Source organism: Gigantopelta aegis, chromosome 12 (assembly GCF_016097555.1).
Source record: "Gigantopelta aegis isolate Gae_Host chromosome 12, Gae_host_genome, whole genome shotgun sequence".
In the NCBI taxonomy this organism is placed as follows: Eukaryota; Metazoa; Mollusca; class Gastropoda; order Neomphalida; family Peltospiridae; genus Gigantopelta; species Gigantopelta aegis.
The window spans coordinates 49,001,289-49,015,307 of record NC_054710.1 but is presented as its reverse complement, the minus strand read 5'-3'; the positions used below and the strand labels follow the sequence as shown (position 1 = coordinate 49,015,307).

The 14,019-nt window shown below is 32.8% G+C and overlaps 1 protein-coding gene across 2 annotated transcripts in view; it reads left to right on the top strand.

Annotated features, from left to right (window-relative positions):
* The window catches only part of LOC121386183, a 196,997-nt gene that overhangs the window by 165,329 nt on the left and 17,649 nt on the right, over positions 1-14,019 (top strand). For both annotated transcript variants that reach the window (XM_041517008.1, XM_041517007.1), the window contains exons 6-7: positions 930-1,028; positions 7,304-7,408. In XM_041517008.1, coding sequence (XP_041372942.1) covers positions 930-1,028; positions 7,304-7,408 — 204 coding nt within the window. The remainder of the gene's footprint in view (positions 1-929; positions 1,029-7,303; positions 7,409-14,019) is intronic.

The window sequence follows — 14,019 nt, the reverse complement described above, 5'->3', positions numbered from 1 at the left end:
GTTTATAAAGGTCCGGTTTTAGGGAATTCCTGTTTATAGAGGTCTGGTTTTGAGGGAATTCCTGTTTATAAAGGTCCAGTTTTTTAGGGAATTCCTGTTTATAGAGGTCTGGTTTTGAGGAAATTCCTGTTTATAGAGATCTAGTTTTGAGGGAATTCCTGTTTATAGAGATCTGGTTTTGAGGGAATTCCTGTTTATAGAGGTCTGGTTTTGAGGGAATTCCTGTTTATAGAGATCTGGTTTTGAGGGAATTCCTGTTTATAGAGATCTGGTTTTGAGGGAATTCCTCTTTATAGAGGTCTGGTTTTGAGGGAATTCCTGTTTATAAAGGTCCAGTTTTAGGGAATTCCTGTTTATAGAGGTCCGGTTTTGAGGGAATTCCTGTTTATAAAGGTCCAGTTTTTAGGGAATTCATGTTTATAGAGGCCCGGTTTTGAGGGAATTCCTGTTTATAGATGCCTGGTTTTGAGGGAGTTCCTGTTTATAGATGCCCGGTTTTGAGGGAATTCCTATTTATAAAGGTCCAGTTTTTAGGGAAGTCCTGTTTATAGAGGTCTGGTTTTGAGGGAATTCCTGTTTATAAAGGTCCAGTTTTTAGGGAATTCCTGTTTAATAGATGCCCAGTTTTGAGGGAATGCCTGTTTATATAGACGCACAGTTTTGAGGGAATTTGTGTTTATAGATGCCCAGTTTTGAGGGAATTCCTGTTTATAGATGCCTGGTTTTGAGGGAGTTTCACTGTACAGTATAAATGTAAGTGGTTTTGTGTAAACTTTCAGTGTTCTACATTTCACATTTTCTCCACTATTTCACATCAGAAGTGGATGTTTGTTTTATCAACTACCTGGTAAATGTTTTGTTGCTTGTTTTAATTGACTTTTTATATTTACTCTTAAATGATGTACATTTGTGTTGATATTGTTTTCCAGAAGAATTCAAACATAAATGGCTTCTATGTGCTGTGCTTGGTGCCATCCTCACTGTTTTGGGTGTGACTTGCGCCATTTTGCTTGGCGTTAATGACACATGTAAGTACTCATCTGCATGTAGTGGTGACTATATCATACAAATTTATGTTTTAGCTTTCTTAAGTTTGACACTTAAAGACACTGTGCCAAGTTTTCTGCCATTGTAACTTGTTTTCACCTAATTATATTGCCATTTTAATGACTACAATTACATATTATATCAGACCTGTCAACCCTCCCAGATTCCGCGGGAGACTCCCGGTATTTGATCAAGTCTCCCACGGGAAAAACGTTTCTCCCGGGAAATCGTTATTTTCTAAGTATAAAAAAAATTCAAGCTACTGTGGCTGTGTATTGACATTCAGTGTTGCCATATATAAAACTATTCAATTTAGTCCTAATAACACCTCTGACTGGATTACATAACGCAAAGTGCCAGAGTAGACAGCGAACGCATGCGTCAATACACACTATGTCAAAATCACATGTCAAAGCAACACAACAGAAAGACCAATTAGCAGTATAAACAATACTTTATCAATTAGATTTGTAGGTTTGTGCAGTAAAATGTTAGTAACAAGAGTACACTTCAAGGATTATTTTCCTACGATTAATAAATCTTGTGTTTGACATAACGTTACTCACGGAAATAGGTAAAATTCTGGTATATTTCACAAGATGTCAGTAATGAACTTTTACTTATGATTAGTAGAAATGATTAGTGGAAATACAATGTTTATTGCATGGTTATGGTGATTTTTAATAAGTACCACACCACTGTACCTTATTGTAGTAAACAGTGAATATTAATTTATAAGATAATTATTTAACTTGGTGCCTTATTTTGGGTTAGAATACATCAGTAATCATTAAAAGCATCATTATTTCTTCATTAATTGTGTTATTTTATCCAAATTGGTTTTAAATTGACCAAAAAACGTCGATAATTACACAGTTATTTGTATTAGGCTTTGAGTTCATAGCCCCTAACCAATAAATTATGGCATAAACATGGGGATATGAGAGTTTGACATAAATGGTGAGTAGATAATGTATAACTGAGAGTAATATGCAGTTATATATTGATTTTAGTCTGTGTTGAAAAAGTGCTGGGTGTTGGAGGGTACATAACTTAACATAAGTTATGTACCTGAATTTGCGCCCAAGAGCAAATCTTAAGTACATGAAATATATCGGATATGTATGTCTTGCATCATGCTGTTAAATCTAGATATAGAGTATCTATTTATGGCTTGCAGTTCATCAATAACAAGTTTCTCAGTGTCATTGAGTATTTGTGGGAAAATGTGATAAAAAAAGTCATACACTTCTGTTGCATTGATTTGGCCATTATCATAATGTTCATACACTTCTAAATATTCAAACAACGCTTGAAGGTTCCCCATCAACATATGCAAAAAATTATTAATTTTCTACAGTGTTATTAACAGTACCTGTAAAATAAATCAGCAGGGAAAGTGTTTCAAACACAATGTCAACACGATGTCCGCCATCTTGGATTCCAAGAAAAATCTCAGTACACCTAGCAATGTTTTTATGGGGTCTATAAGTTATATAAAAGTTTACAACAGTAAACTAGTGTCATATATGGCTTCAGTGATGTATTAAGTTGTTGTGCTTTGATAATTTGTTGTTCTTAAATCCTGCAGAAAATGGCGTGATATTCTTCGACTTTTGGTTTTGGCCTGGTATACGATGTGAAAACAAATCTGAAACCGGTTTTTGGAATCGAGCACAAACAATTTAATCATTTCCCTACCTTCTATAATTGAAGAGTTCTTCGTTTAATTCCGGGAACACATCGTAAAAGGACCTAAAAGACAAGCCTATTTTTAGACCAAAAAACTAATCGACCAACTAGTGGCGAGTTGGGGCGCTACTAATCTTCTGGTACGGTCCCTATCTTGGGTCTTCTTTTTACAAAACACAAATAACGATGATGCAACCTGTAAGTGTAATACCATAAATGTACTAATTAATGTTTAAATTTGTTAGTGTTAAGATTTTTGGATAAAAGAGTTATTTTTAAAAATATGTATTAAATTATAATAATTTAAAATATGTATTAAATTATAATAATTTAAAATAATTAAAACAAAATTTAATATATATATATATATACTTTTTTTTTTTTTTAATGCCAATATCTAAGGTTGACAAGTATACATGACATTATGTAGTGTTCATATAACTTATTGTAGTATTTTTTTAAAACTTGTGTTAAATCGTGTGCAGTTAGAAAATCTCCTGTTTTTTTACAAAATCTCCTGCTTTTTCAACACACACCTCCTGCTTTCTTTTGACTAAAGGTTGACAGGTCTGATTATATACATTTTCTTCTTTAGAACATCAGTGTCTGTATATTCACTTTGTTTGTATAGCAGTCCAGCCTGGAATTAACCTCCCAGTAATTTTGTTAAAAAATATATAGTGAGAGATAAAATGAAATAAAATGAAGTTTGATAATTTCAAACATGAGGATTGAACCCCCTCGGTGAACTCATTCTCTGACTGTTTTTTTCCTTTTCTGTTACAAGTGCCCTACAACTGGGATATCACAGGCTGTGGTATGCGCAGTCTTTTCCGTGGGATAATGATTGCAGGTGTTTTATGTAATGATAATGATTGCAGGTTATTGTTTTATGTAATGATAATGATTGCAGGTTATTGTTTTATGTAATGATAATGATTGCTGGTTATTGGTTTATGTAATGATAATGATTGCAGGTTATTGTTTTATGTAATGATAATGATTGCAGGTTATTGTTTTATGTAATGATAATGATTGCAGGTTATTGTTTTATGTAATGATAATGATTGCAGGTGTTTTATGTAATGATAATGATTGCAGGTGTTTTATGTAATGATAATGATTGCAGGTTATTGTTTTATGTAATGATAATGATTGCAGGTTATTGGTTTATGTAATGATAATGATTGCAGGTGTTTTATGTAATGATAATGATTGCAGGTTATTGTTTTATGTAATGATAATGATTGCAGGTTATTGTTTTATGTAATGATAATGATTGCAGGTGTTTTATGTAATGAATGATTGCAGGTTATTGTTTTATGTAATGATAATGATTGCAGGTGTTTTATGTAATGCTAATGATTGCAGGTGTTTTATGTAATGATAATGATTGCAGGTTATTGTTTTATGTAATGATAATGATTGCAGGTTATTGTTTTATGTAATATGATAATGATTGCAGGTTATTGTTTTATGTAATGATAATGATTGCAGGTTATTGGTTTATGTAATGATAATGATTGCAGGTTATTGTTTTATGTAATGATAATGATTGCAGGTGTTTTATGTAATGATAATGATTGCAGGTTATTGGTTTATGTAATGATAATGATTGCAGGTTATTGGTTTATGTAATGATAATGATTGCAGGTGTTTTATGTAATGATAATGATTGCAGGTTATTGTTTTATGTAATGATAATGATTGCAGGTTATTGTTTTATGTAATGATAATGATTGCAGGTTATTGGTTTATGTAATATGATAATGATTGCAGGTTATTGGTTTATGTAATGATAATGATTGCAGGTGTTTTATGTAATGATAATGATTGCAGGTTATGTTTTATGTAATGATAATGATTGCAGGTTATTGTTTTATGTAATATGATAATGATTGCAGGTTATTGGTTTATGTAATGATAATGATTGCAGGTTATTGGTTTATGTAATGATAATGATTGCAGGTTATTGTTTTATGTAATGATAATGATTGCAGGTTATTGTTTTATGTAATGATAATGATTGCAGGTTATTGGTTTATGTAATGATAATGATTGCAGGTTATTGGTTTATGTAATGATAATGATTCCTGGTTATTGTATTATGTAATGATAATGATTACTGGTTTATGTAATGATAATGATTGCAGGTTATTGGTTTATGTAATATGACAGGTTATTGGTTTATGTAATGTGATAATGATTGCAGGTTATTGGTTTATGTAATGATAATGATTGCAGGTTATTGGTTTATGTAATGATAATGATTGCAGGTTATTGGTTTATGTAATGATAATGATTGCAGGTTATTGGTTTATGTAATGATAATGATTGCAGGTTATTGGGTTATGTAATATGATAATGATTGCAGGTTATTGGTTTATGTAATGATAATGATTGCAGGTTATTGGTTTATGTAATGATAATGATTGCAGGTTATTGGTTTATGTAATATGATAATGATTGCAGGTTATTGGTTTATGTAATGATAATGATTGCAGGTTATTGTATTATGTAATGATAATGATTGCTGGTTATTGGTTTATGTAATGATAATGATTGCAGGTTATTGGTTTATGTAATGATAATGATTGCAGGTTATTGGTTTATGTAATGATAATGATTGCAGGTTATTGGTTTATGTAATATGATAATGATTGCAGGTTATTGTTTTATGTAATGATAATGATTGCAGGTTATTGGTTTATGTAATGATAATGATTGCAGGTTATTGGTCAGAGTGTATTAGATGATGATGTAAACTACACCAATTTTTTTTTTTATTGTTCCATATGATAATGATTGCAGGTAAACGTTTATGTCACATGATAATGATTGCAGGTTGTATTGGTTTATTGAACATTCGTTTAATAGTGTGTAAATACCCCTGGCGCGAATACACTGACACATCATTGCCTCATGGTGATCAGACGTCTGAAGAACTCTTGGGGAATGGCCTACTCTGATAATGATTGCAGGTCATGAAGGTTATGTAATGATAATGATCTGCTGCCTAATTGTCCCAGGCTTTATGTAATGCCAAGTAATGATATGCAGGCCAATCCATCCTGGCGATACCTTGTTGTCTGAGAAAGTCGTAATGTCTGGCATTGTCATCCTGCAGAACTGCCCCGCCGCCAATGATTGCCTGGGAGAACCAAGGGCAAGGATAATCTCATTCAGATAGCGGATTCCATTCAGATTGCCATCCACCACATGAGGGGGTCCTGTGGTGGATAGAGATGCCGCCCCACACCATGACGCTGCCACCACCGAACCGGTGACGTTGTCTAACGTTAACGTCAGATAATGATTGCAGGACGTCTGTAGACACGAACCCGACCATCGTTGAACTGGAGACTAAACCTGGACTGATCATGAACATTGCACCCCACTGAACACGTTGCCACCGCAGATGAAGCGTGCACCAGTGACGTTGGCCGTTATGTGAATGGTAGGAGTGGTGGTCGAACAGCCTGGCGACGGCAGCGTAGATTTTTGGCTCTCAGACGATTGCGTATGGTTTGATGACACTCGAGTTCCAGTCGCAGTCCGCAGATTGTCACGTAATCGGCGTGCAGGTTGTGCGTTGACGTAGAGCCATATTGGTGATGTAGCGGTCATCTGTATTGTAGTGCTTCGGGGTCTTCCCGAACGTGGACGATTTCGAACAGAATTCGTTGCTTGGTACCGTTGCCACAGTCGGCCAACGACACTCTGACTGACACCAAGTCTCAGAGCAACATTTCTTTGCGTATTGCCATCCTGAAGCCAAGCAATAGCCCTTCCTCGATCTTCGATAGTCAGTTGACGTCGTACCATTGTCGAATTTGGAGTGTGCACCGTACACGAACGCAAGCTCCAATTATACGGAAATTCAGCATTGGGAACATGGAATACACGTGCAAAGCGTGCAAATGAAGCGCTTTGTGAAAAAGCAAGTGATGGGCACTTAGCAGACCTTTCGCTTTCGCCCTAATTTACGTGCAAATGTAAGCATGTTTTCGCCATTAGAACTAGTCGACAGTGTCAATGACAGTGGATTTTAATTCATTTATGGGTTGCTTAGACCCACTTTCGTCAAAATGGAACAATACCATGCGTGACATTATGGTCTAGCTAATATAATTGACATTCAGAAAATAATGTCAAATATCGTCTGACCCTTAAATTCTTTTGAGTAGTATATATATATATATGATAATGATTGCAGGTTATTGGTTTATGTAATGTGATAATGATTGCAGGTTATTGGTTTATGTAATATGACAGGTTATTGGTTTATGTAATATGATAATGATTGCAGGTTATTGGTTTATGTATTATGACAGGTTATTGGTTTATGTAATATGATAATGATTGCAGGTTATTGTTTTATGTAATGATAATGATTGCAGGTTATTGGTTTATGTAATGATAATGATTGCAAGTTGTTGGTTTATGTAATATGATAATGATTGCAGGTTATTGGTTTATGTAATATGATAATGATTGCAGGTTGTTGGTTTATGTAATGATAATGATTGCAAGTTATTGTTTTATGTAATGATAATGATTGCAGGTTCTTCGTGTAAACAAGGTGCCTATGTGGCCGCCGCCATCTTCTGTGCCCTGTCACTGTGTGTGGGTGTTACCACTGACATCTGGGTAGTTCTGAAATTCACTGGTACGTATATTCTGCAGTTCACAATCACATCTTGCTTCAAAAATAGATAGATAGAAGGGCACGGAAATTTCAAATCTGGTGTAAGCTAAATTAGCATTCAGTTCTGTTACATGATTAAAGCTCTTGACACATCAAATGGAGTTTCCCTAATATGTATTTTGCACTGGAAATGGATTCCATGACATTAACTATTCACATACCAGCCACTGAAAGTGAATTGAAAGTAGTTTGTGTTCTACACCAGATACACTGTTATGTTATAACAGGAGTATTCAGTTGCTTCATGTGATGTTACATCTGGGGCCGTCTCTAGTCACTTTTATATTTAATGTTAAGCATAACTAACAGAACCGAACCACATTCTGTCATTGACCAAGAAATAAAACCAAACATAATTCCAACTTCCACAGTTTGGGCATTTGGTGTGTCAGTGATATTACATATAGTGATCAGGTGAACGGCACTGTTTATATATAAAAACTCATTGCAAAAACTTATCACAGATGGATTGTTTTAGTTTGTCATTCACTTGTTTGATGTTTACATAACCTACATGTAGCCTGAATGATCAATAATAATTTAGCATGAAATATTTCGTGCCCTGGACAGCAGTATCTCTATCATTTTTGTAGAATATAGTTACTGTCTCTTGATTGGGTCATTTAGGAAGTTATTATTAGCAAGTTGGTATGGTTTAAAACTTAATGTGTTTGCGTGTAGATATATACACACACACACATTTAGGAAGTTATTATTAGCAAGTTGGTATGGTTTAAAACTTAATGTGTGTGCGTGTAGATATATATATATACACACATTCAGATACAGTTGTATTATTAGCAAGTTGGTATGATTTTAAAACAATAAAATGTGTGTGCGTGCCAAAAGATCTCTTCATGGGATAAACCGAAGACTCCTGATGAAAAAACAAATGTGGGGGAAATGACAAATTAATTGAAAGCATTATTCATGAAAGTAAATACAGTTATGTCAAAGCTGACCCTTTATTAGTGTATGCAATTAAGCTAATATGCTAGGTTTTGTGTTTACAACACATGACAATGTCATGAACTCCAGGTGTTAACATGACTTACTACAATTCACGTGTTTTGTGTTACACATTACTTACATTACAATATCATGAACGTGTTTTGTGTTACACATTACTTACATTACAATATCATGAACGTGTTTTGTGTTAACATTACTTACATTACAATGTCATGAAGGTGTTTTGTGTTACACATTACTTACATTACAATGTCATGAACAAGTTTTGTGTTAACATTACTTACATTACAATGTCATAGTGTTTTGTGTTACACATTAATTACATTACAATGTCATGAACAAGTTTTGTGTTAACATTACTTACATTACAATGTCATGAAGGTGTTTTGTGTTACACATTACTTACATTACAATGTCATGAACAAGTTTTGTGTTAACATTACTTACATTACAATGTCATGAAGGTGTTTTGTGTTACACATTAATTACATTACAATGTCATGAACGTGTTTTGTGTTAACATTACTTACATTACAATGTCATGAAGGTGTTTTGTGTTACACATTACTTACATTACAATGTCATGAAGGTGTTTTGTGTTACACATTACTTACATTACAATGTCATGAACGTGTTTTGTGTTACACATTACTTACATTACAATGTCATGAACGTGTTTTGTGTTACACATTACTTACATTACAATGTCATGAAGGTGTTTTGTGTTACACATTACTTACATTACAATGTCATGAACGTGTTTTGTGTTACACATTACTTACATTACAATGTCATGAACAAGTTTTGTGTTACACATTACTTACATTACAATGTCATGAACAAGTTTTGTGTTACACATTACTTACATTACAATGTCATGAACGTGTTTTGTGATTAAAGGGACTGTTCTCAGTTTGCAGCCATTGCTAAGATGTTGCCAACTAACAGAGACGTTTTAACTAACGACTAAATGATATAATAATATTATTATCTGTGATTGATGCCAATTGTGTAAATAAATTCATTTAAAAGTGAAAAAAACAAAATTTACAACTTCATTTTTAAATTTTCTATTTTGGCAAATCCATTGCTGAAAATTAATTTTGGTGGATAACAAACATACCTTGATAACTAGGGTCAGTGATGTTAAGACAAAAGATATTAATTTTGGTGGATAACAAACATACCTTGATAACTAGGGTCAGTGATGTTAAGACAAAAGATATTAATTTTGGTGGATAACAAACATACCTTGATAACTAGGGTCAGTGATGTTAAGACAAAAGATATTAATTATACATGCATGTAACTGGAGTAGTCATACATGTATGAGACCATGTACATGTGTATATGAGAAAGGTACAGATTTACCTGTATGAGGAAATATGGCAAAATACATTTAGGTATTTATTTTATAACCAACAGAAGAACAAAACATATATATACAATGACATCATGTCTCTGAACCATGCAGTCAAATGGGTTCGATGTCCACATATTTTGGATGAAATCAGGAACATGTAGTAATAATGAAATTTGTCTCCATTTTTAAAAGTGCAGATGTAATGGTAGTATTTCCAGTGTTTATTCCAGCTGGTGCATCAAAGATCATGGTATGTGCTATCCTGTCTGTGAGATGGTGCATATAAAACATCCCTTGCTACTAATGGAAAAATGTGGTGGGTTTTTTCTCTATATCTCAATATGCCAAATGTTTGACATCCAGTAGCCAATGATTAATAAATCAACGTGCTTTAGTGGTGTCGTTAAACAAAACAAATTTTAACTTGTTTTATTTCCGGTGATCGAAAAATCAAAGACCAAAAATTATGAAAACTTTTTTTTCTATTGCCCTCAAACTGTCTCATTTTAAACCCTGTATCAGCTGTGTTATTATTACTGGTACTCATGATAAATCGTTCTTATACACTATGTTGTCTTATATACTGTGTGCTGGGGCGGGATGTAGCTCTAGTGGTGTCGTTACACAAAGCACAGACTTTAACTTAGTTCTTTAAAAATAACATAAAAAAGCTACAGAATTTTATGTTTTCAATAGACAATGTACCTGGGCTGGTGCCTGATACAAGTTAATGAAGTCAGCACGTACCTGTTCCAAACCATCCCCATGTCACATATGCAGCCTTATTACACCTACATATAGCTTGGCATTGTATGTCACTGACGTGGAAAGTCACCCACTTCATTGTAACAACCTATATGGCTTTAAACTTTTAATATTCATCAACTAATTCTTTCATTAGTTGTCATAATTTACTGTTCACACTTACTTAAAGGTTAACTTTATGACAAAATCATTAACTATGACCTGTACAGTCTGAATCTGTTTTACTGTATACTTTGTATTCCCAGTGACGAGTGAAAAGTGCTATTCCCACTTTAGCTTTTATGTAAGCGCTGCAAAACACCTTACAAAATACCTACGCTAAATGTTCCAAACTTCATCTGAAAACAAGGGCACTTAATATGTGACTCGTTTGAATGTATTGTATATACAAATCCTATAAATTATTTCACTATTCAAGAGAAAATCATACAGACTACATCATTATTCAAGAGAGTTGACTCTTGGTCATTTTAACCTTTTAACCAAAAAGCTATTTTAATGTAGGATTTTAATTTTTTATGAAATTGAAGTAGCCTTTATTGGAAATGAAAACCAATGTGATGTCATCTCGTGATATTTGACTACAACTTGGCGGAACATTTCGCGGTCTCATTTTAACTTCACTTTATTACAACGTTAACCGTTATCTGTCGCATATGAGAGCTGTGAGTTGAGACTTCTTGATGAGCTAATATTCATAGCTCTCGATCGTGTGTGGGCGATTTTATCAAGTTGTTCGACTTGTATGGAAAATATATGTATAATATTTTATGCTTTTGTCCATGTGGGGCAAACATCCCTCCTTGTGTGGACTACGTGATCTAGCAGCTGAGCTGATGAATTCACCAGCTGCCCAGTGGCAATAGAAATGAGGTCAGAATGACATCACTATGACAGTCATAAGCAAACTAGCTCATCTCTTAGTTAGCTCATCGTGTGCAGTGAAATTGCTATGAGCTATGAAATCTGAGCAAAAAGTCTCAAATAACATTTCATTCAGCTGATAGCTGTCATGTGTGGTATAGGCTTAACAATATCAATTTGCTGGTTTTATATGCACATTTTCTTACACCTTAATCACTGAAAATAATATTTCTACGCAGCTTGTTGCATAATCTAAGTTAAACTGATTTCATACTTTCATATATACATATATGTATTTAGCTTTATTCTTTTATTTACACGTTTTGTTATCACTCAGTATTAATTTTGATTATATTTATTTAATTATTTTGCTGTTTGTTTGGCCCAACACACACCAAAGCTGGGTCCGAGTCTGGTGAGTCTGGCACTGTCAAATATACTGTGAAATCCTTTGTTTTGCTGAAAAACCCCAACAAAAACCAACAAAACAAAAAAACCACTCACATTTCGGTTGGTACTTCAGTGTATCGATCAAAAAGTACATGTACATAGTATCATGCATTTGGATTTTATGTATACATGTATTATATTTTAATTGTTCTTAAATGCATTGACTGCACTGGTCCACAAATTAAACAAAAATTATACCATCACCAAAAACCGGTATTTCACAGTAGCATACATGCATGTTCTATTATGTCTTGTTCCAGATCTGTGATTGGCACCAGCACAGTTGTGTTTTGTTACATTAAACAGTAACATTTTACCCAGTCCCAGCTCTAGTGTGTTTTGGGCCTTTGTTTTGTAACCAGTATTACTGTGTATTAGTTACTACATTCATATTATGTATTTTGTTTACAATTGTTTTTGTTCACTATATATCAGTTTCTAATATTGCTAAATATAATTCTGAATTGTTAAGTAGTAGTTGGTATTCAATTTTCAAATTGATTATAGCATGTGGCACTAATCCAAATTTTGCAAACAAAATGTTCGCAGTTAATGTTTGTATTTGCTAATCAGTATTAAAGTGACTGACCCTAGTTTTATAACACCAGCCTATACCTGTGTAGTACATCTGGATAGATGCGATGTTTATAATTTAAACTGAGATATACATCTGCCTTCTAAAGATACATCAGGGTCAAGGTTTATAAATCAGAAGTATAAAACAATTTGACCTAAAACAAAATTAATGCATCTGGAAAAGTGACATTTTGTGTTTAAACTGGGATATACCCTTAAAAATAAGTTATTTATAAAACCAAAATTGGCATTTAAACCGATATATATCTTTTAAAAATCCATCTGCATGGATAAAGTTATTTAAAAAGAAAAGTGAAATTCATTGCTGTTTAAGCTGGGATATACCTTATGAAAATTATTAACTTACATACCTCTAAGTAAGTGAAAACTGGATTTGGGGGTACTGAAAATGTCAGAATGACTAGTAACATTTTTGGTGTGCAAAATTGATAATATTTTAAGCCAAATATTTCAACTAACACAGGGTTTAATCCAATGCAAATTAAAGTTGAATTTTTCAAAACCATGTACATGTACATGGAAATAATTTTGTCTTGTGGTAACCACGCCCATTCCATGTACACATTATGTGTACTGTACACATGCATGAAAAATGGCTAAATATGTCAAAAATATGTTTTAATGTTTAAATATGTTCGAATATGTCGAAAATAAATTGTAATGTTTAAATATGTTCGAATATGTCCAAAATAAATTGTAATGTTTAAATATGTTCGAATATGTCCAAAATATATTGTAATATTTAAATATGTTCGAATATGTCAAAAATATATTGTAATGTTTAAGTGTATTCGAATATGTCAAAAATATATTGTAATGTTTAAATATGTTCGAATATGTCAAAAATATATTGTAATGTTTAAATATGTTCAAATATGTCGAAAATATGTTGTAATGTTTAAGTGTATTCAAATATGTCAAAAATAAGTTGTAATGTTTAAGTGTATTCGAATATGTCAAAACTATATTGTAATGTTTAAATATGTTCAAATATGTCGAAAATATGTTGTAATGTTTAAGTGTATTCAAATATGTCAAAATATAAGTTGTAATGTTTAAGTGTATTCGAATATGTCAAAACTATATTGTAATGTTTAAATATGTTCGAATATGTCAAAAATATATTGTAATGTTTAAATATGTTCAAATATGTCGAAAATATGTTGTAATGTTTAAGTGTATTCGAATATGTCAAAACTATATTGTAATGTTTAAATATGTTCGAATATGTCAAAACTATATTGTAATGTTTAAATATGTTCGAATATGTCAAAACTATATTGTAATGTTTAAATATGTTCGAATATGTCAAAACTATATTGTAATGTTTAAAAGCTAGGGTCAGTGACTAGCCCTGGTGGTACTATCAGCTTTAAGATGGTGTAGTCATTAAACCATCAGCTTTAAGATGGTGTAGTCATTAAACTATCAGCTTTAAGATGGTGTAGTCATTAAACCATCAGCTTTAAGATGGTGTAGTCATTAACACATCAGCTTTAAGATGGTGTAGTCATTAAACATCAGCTTTAAGATGGTGTAGTCATTAAACCATCAGCTTTAA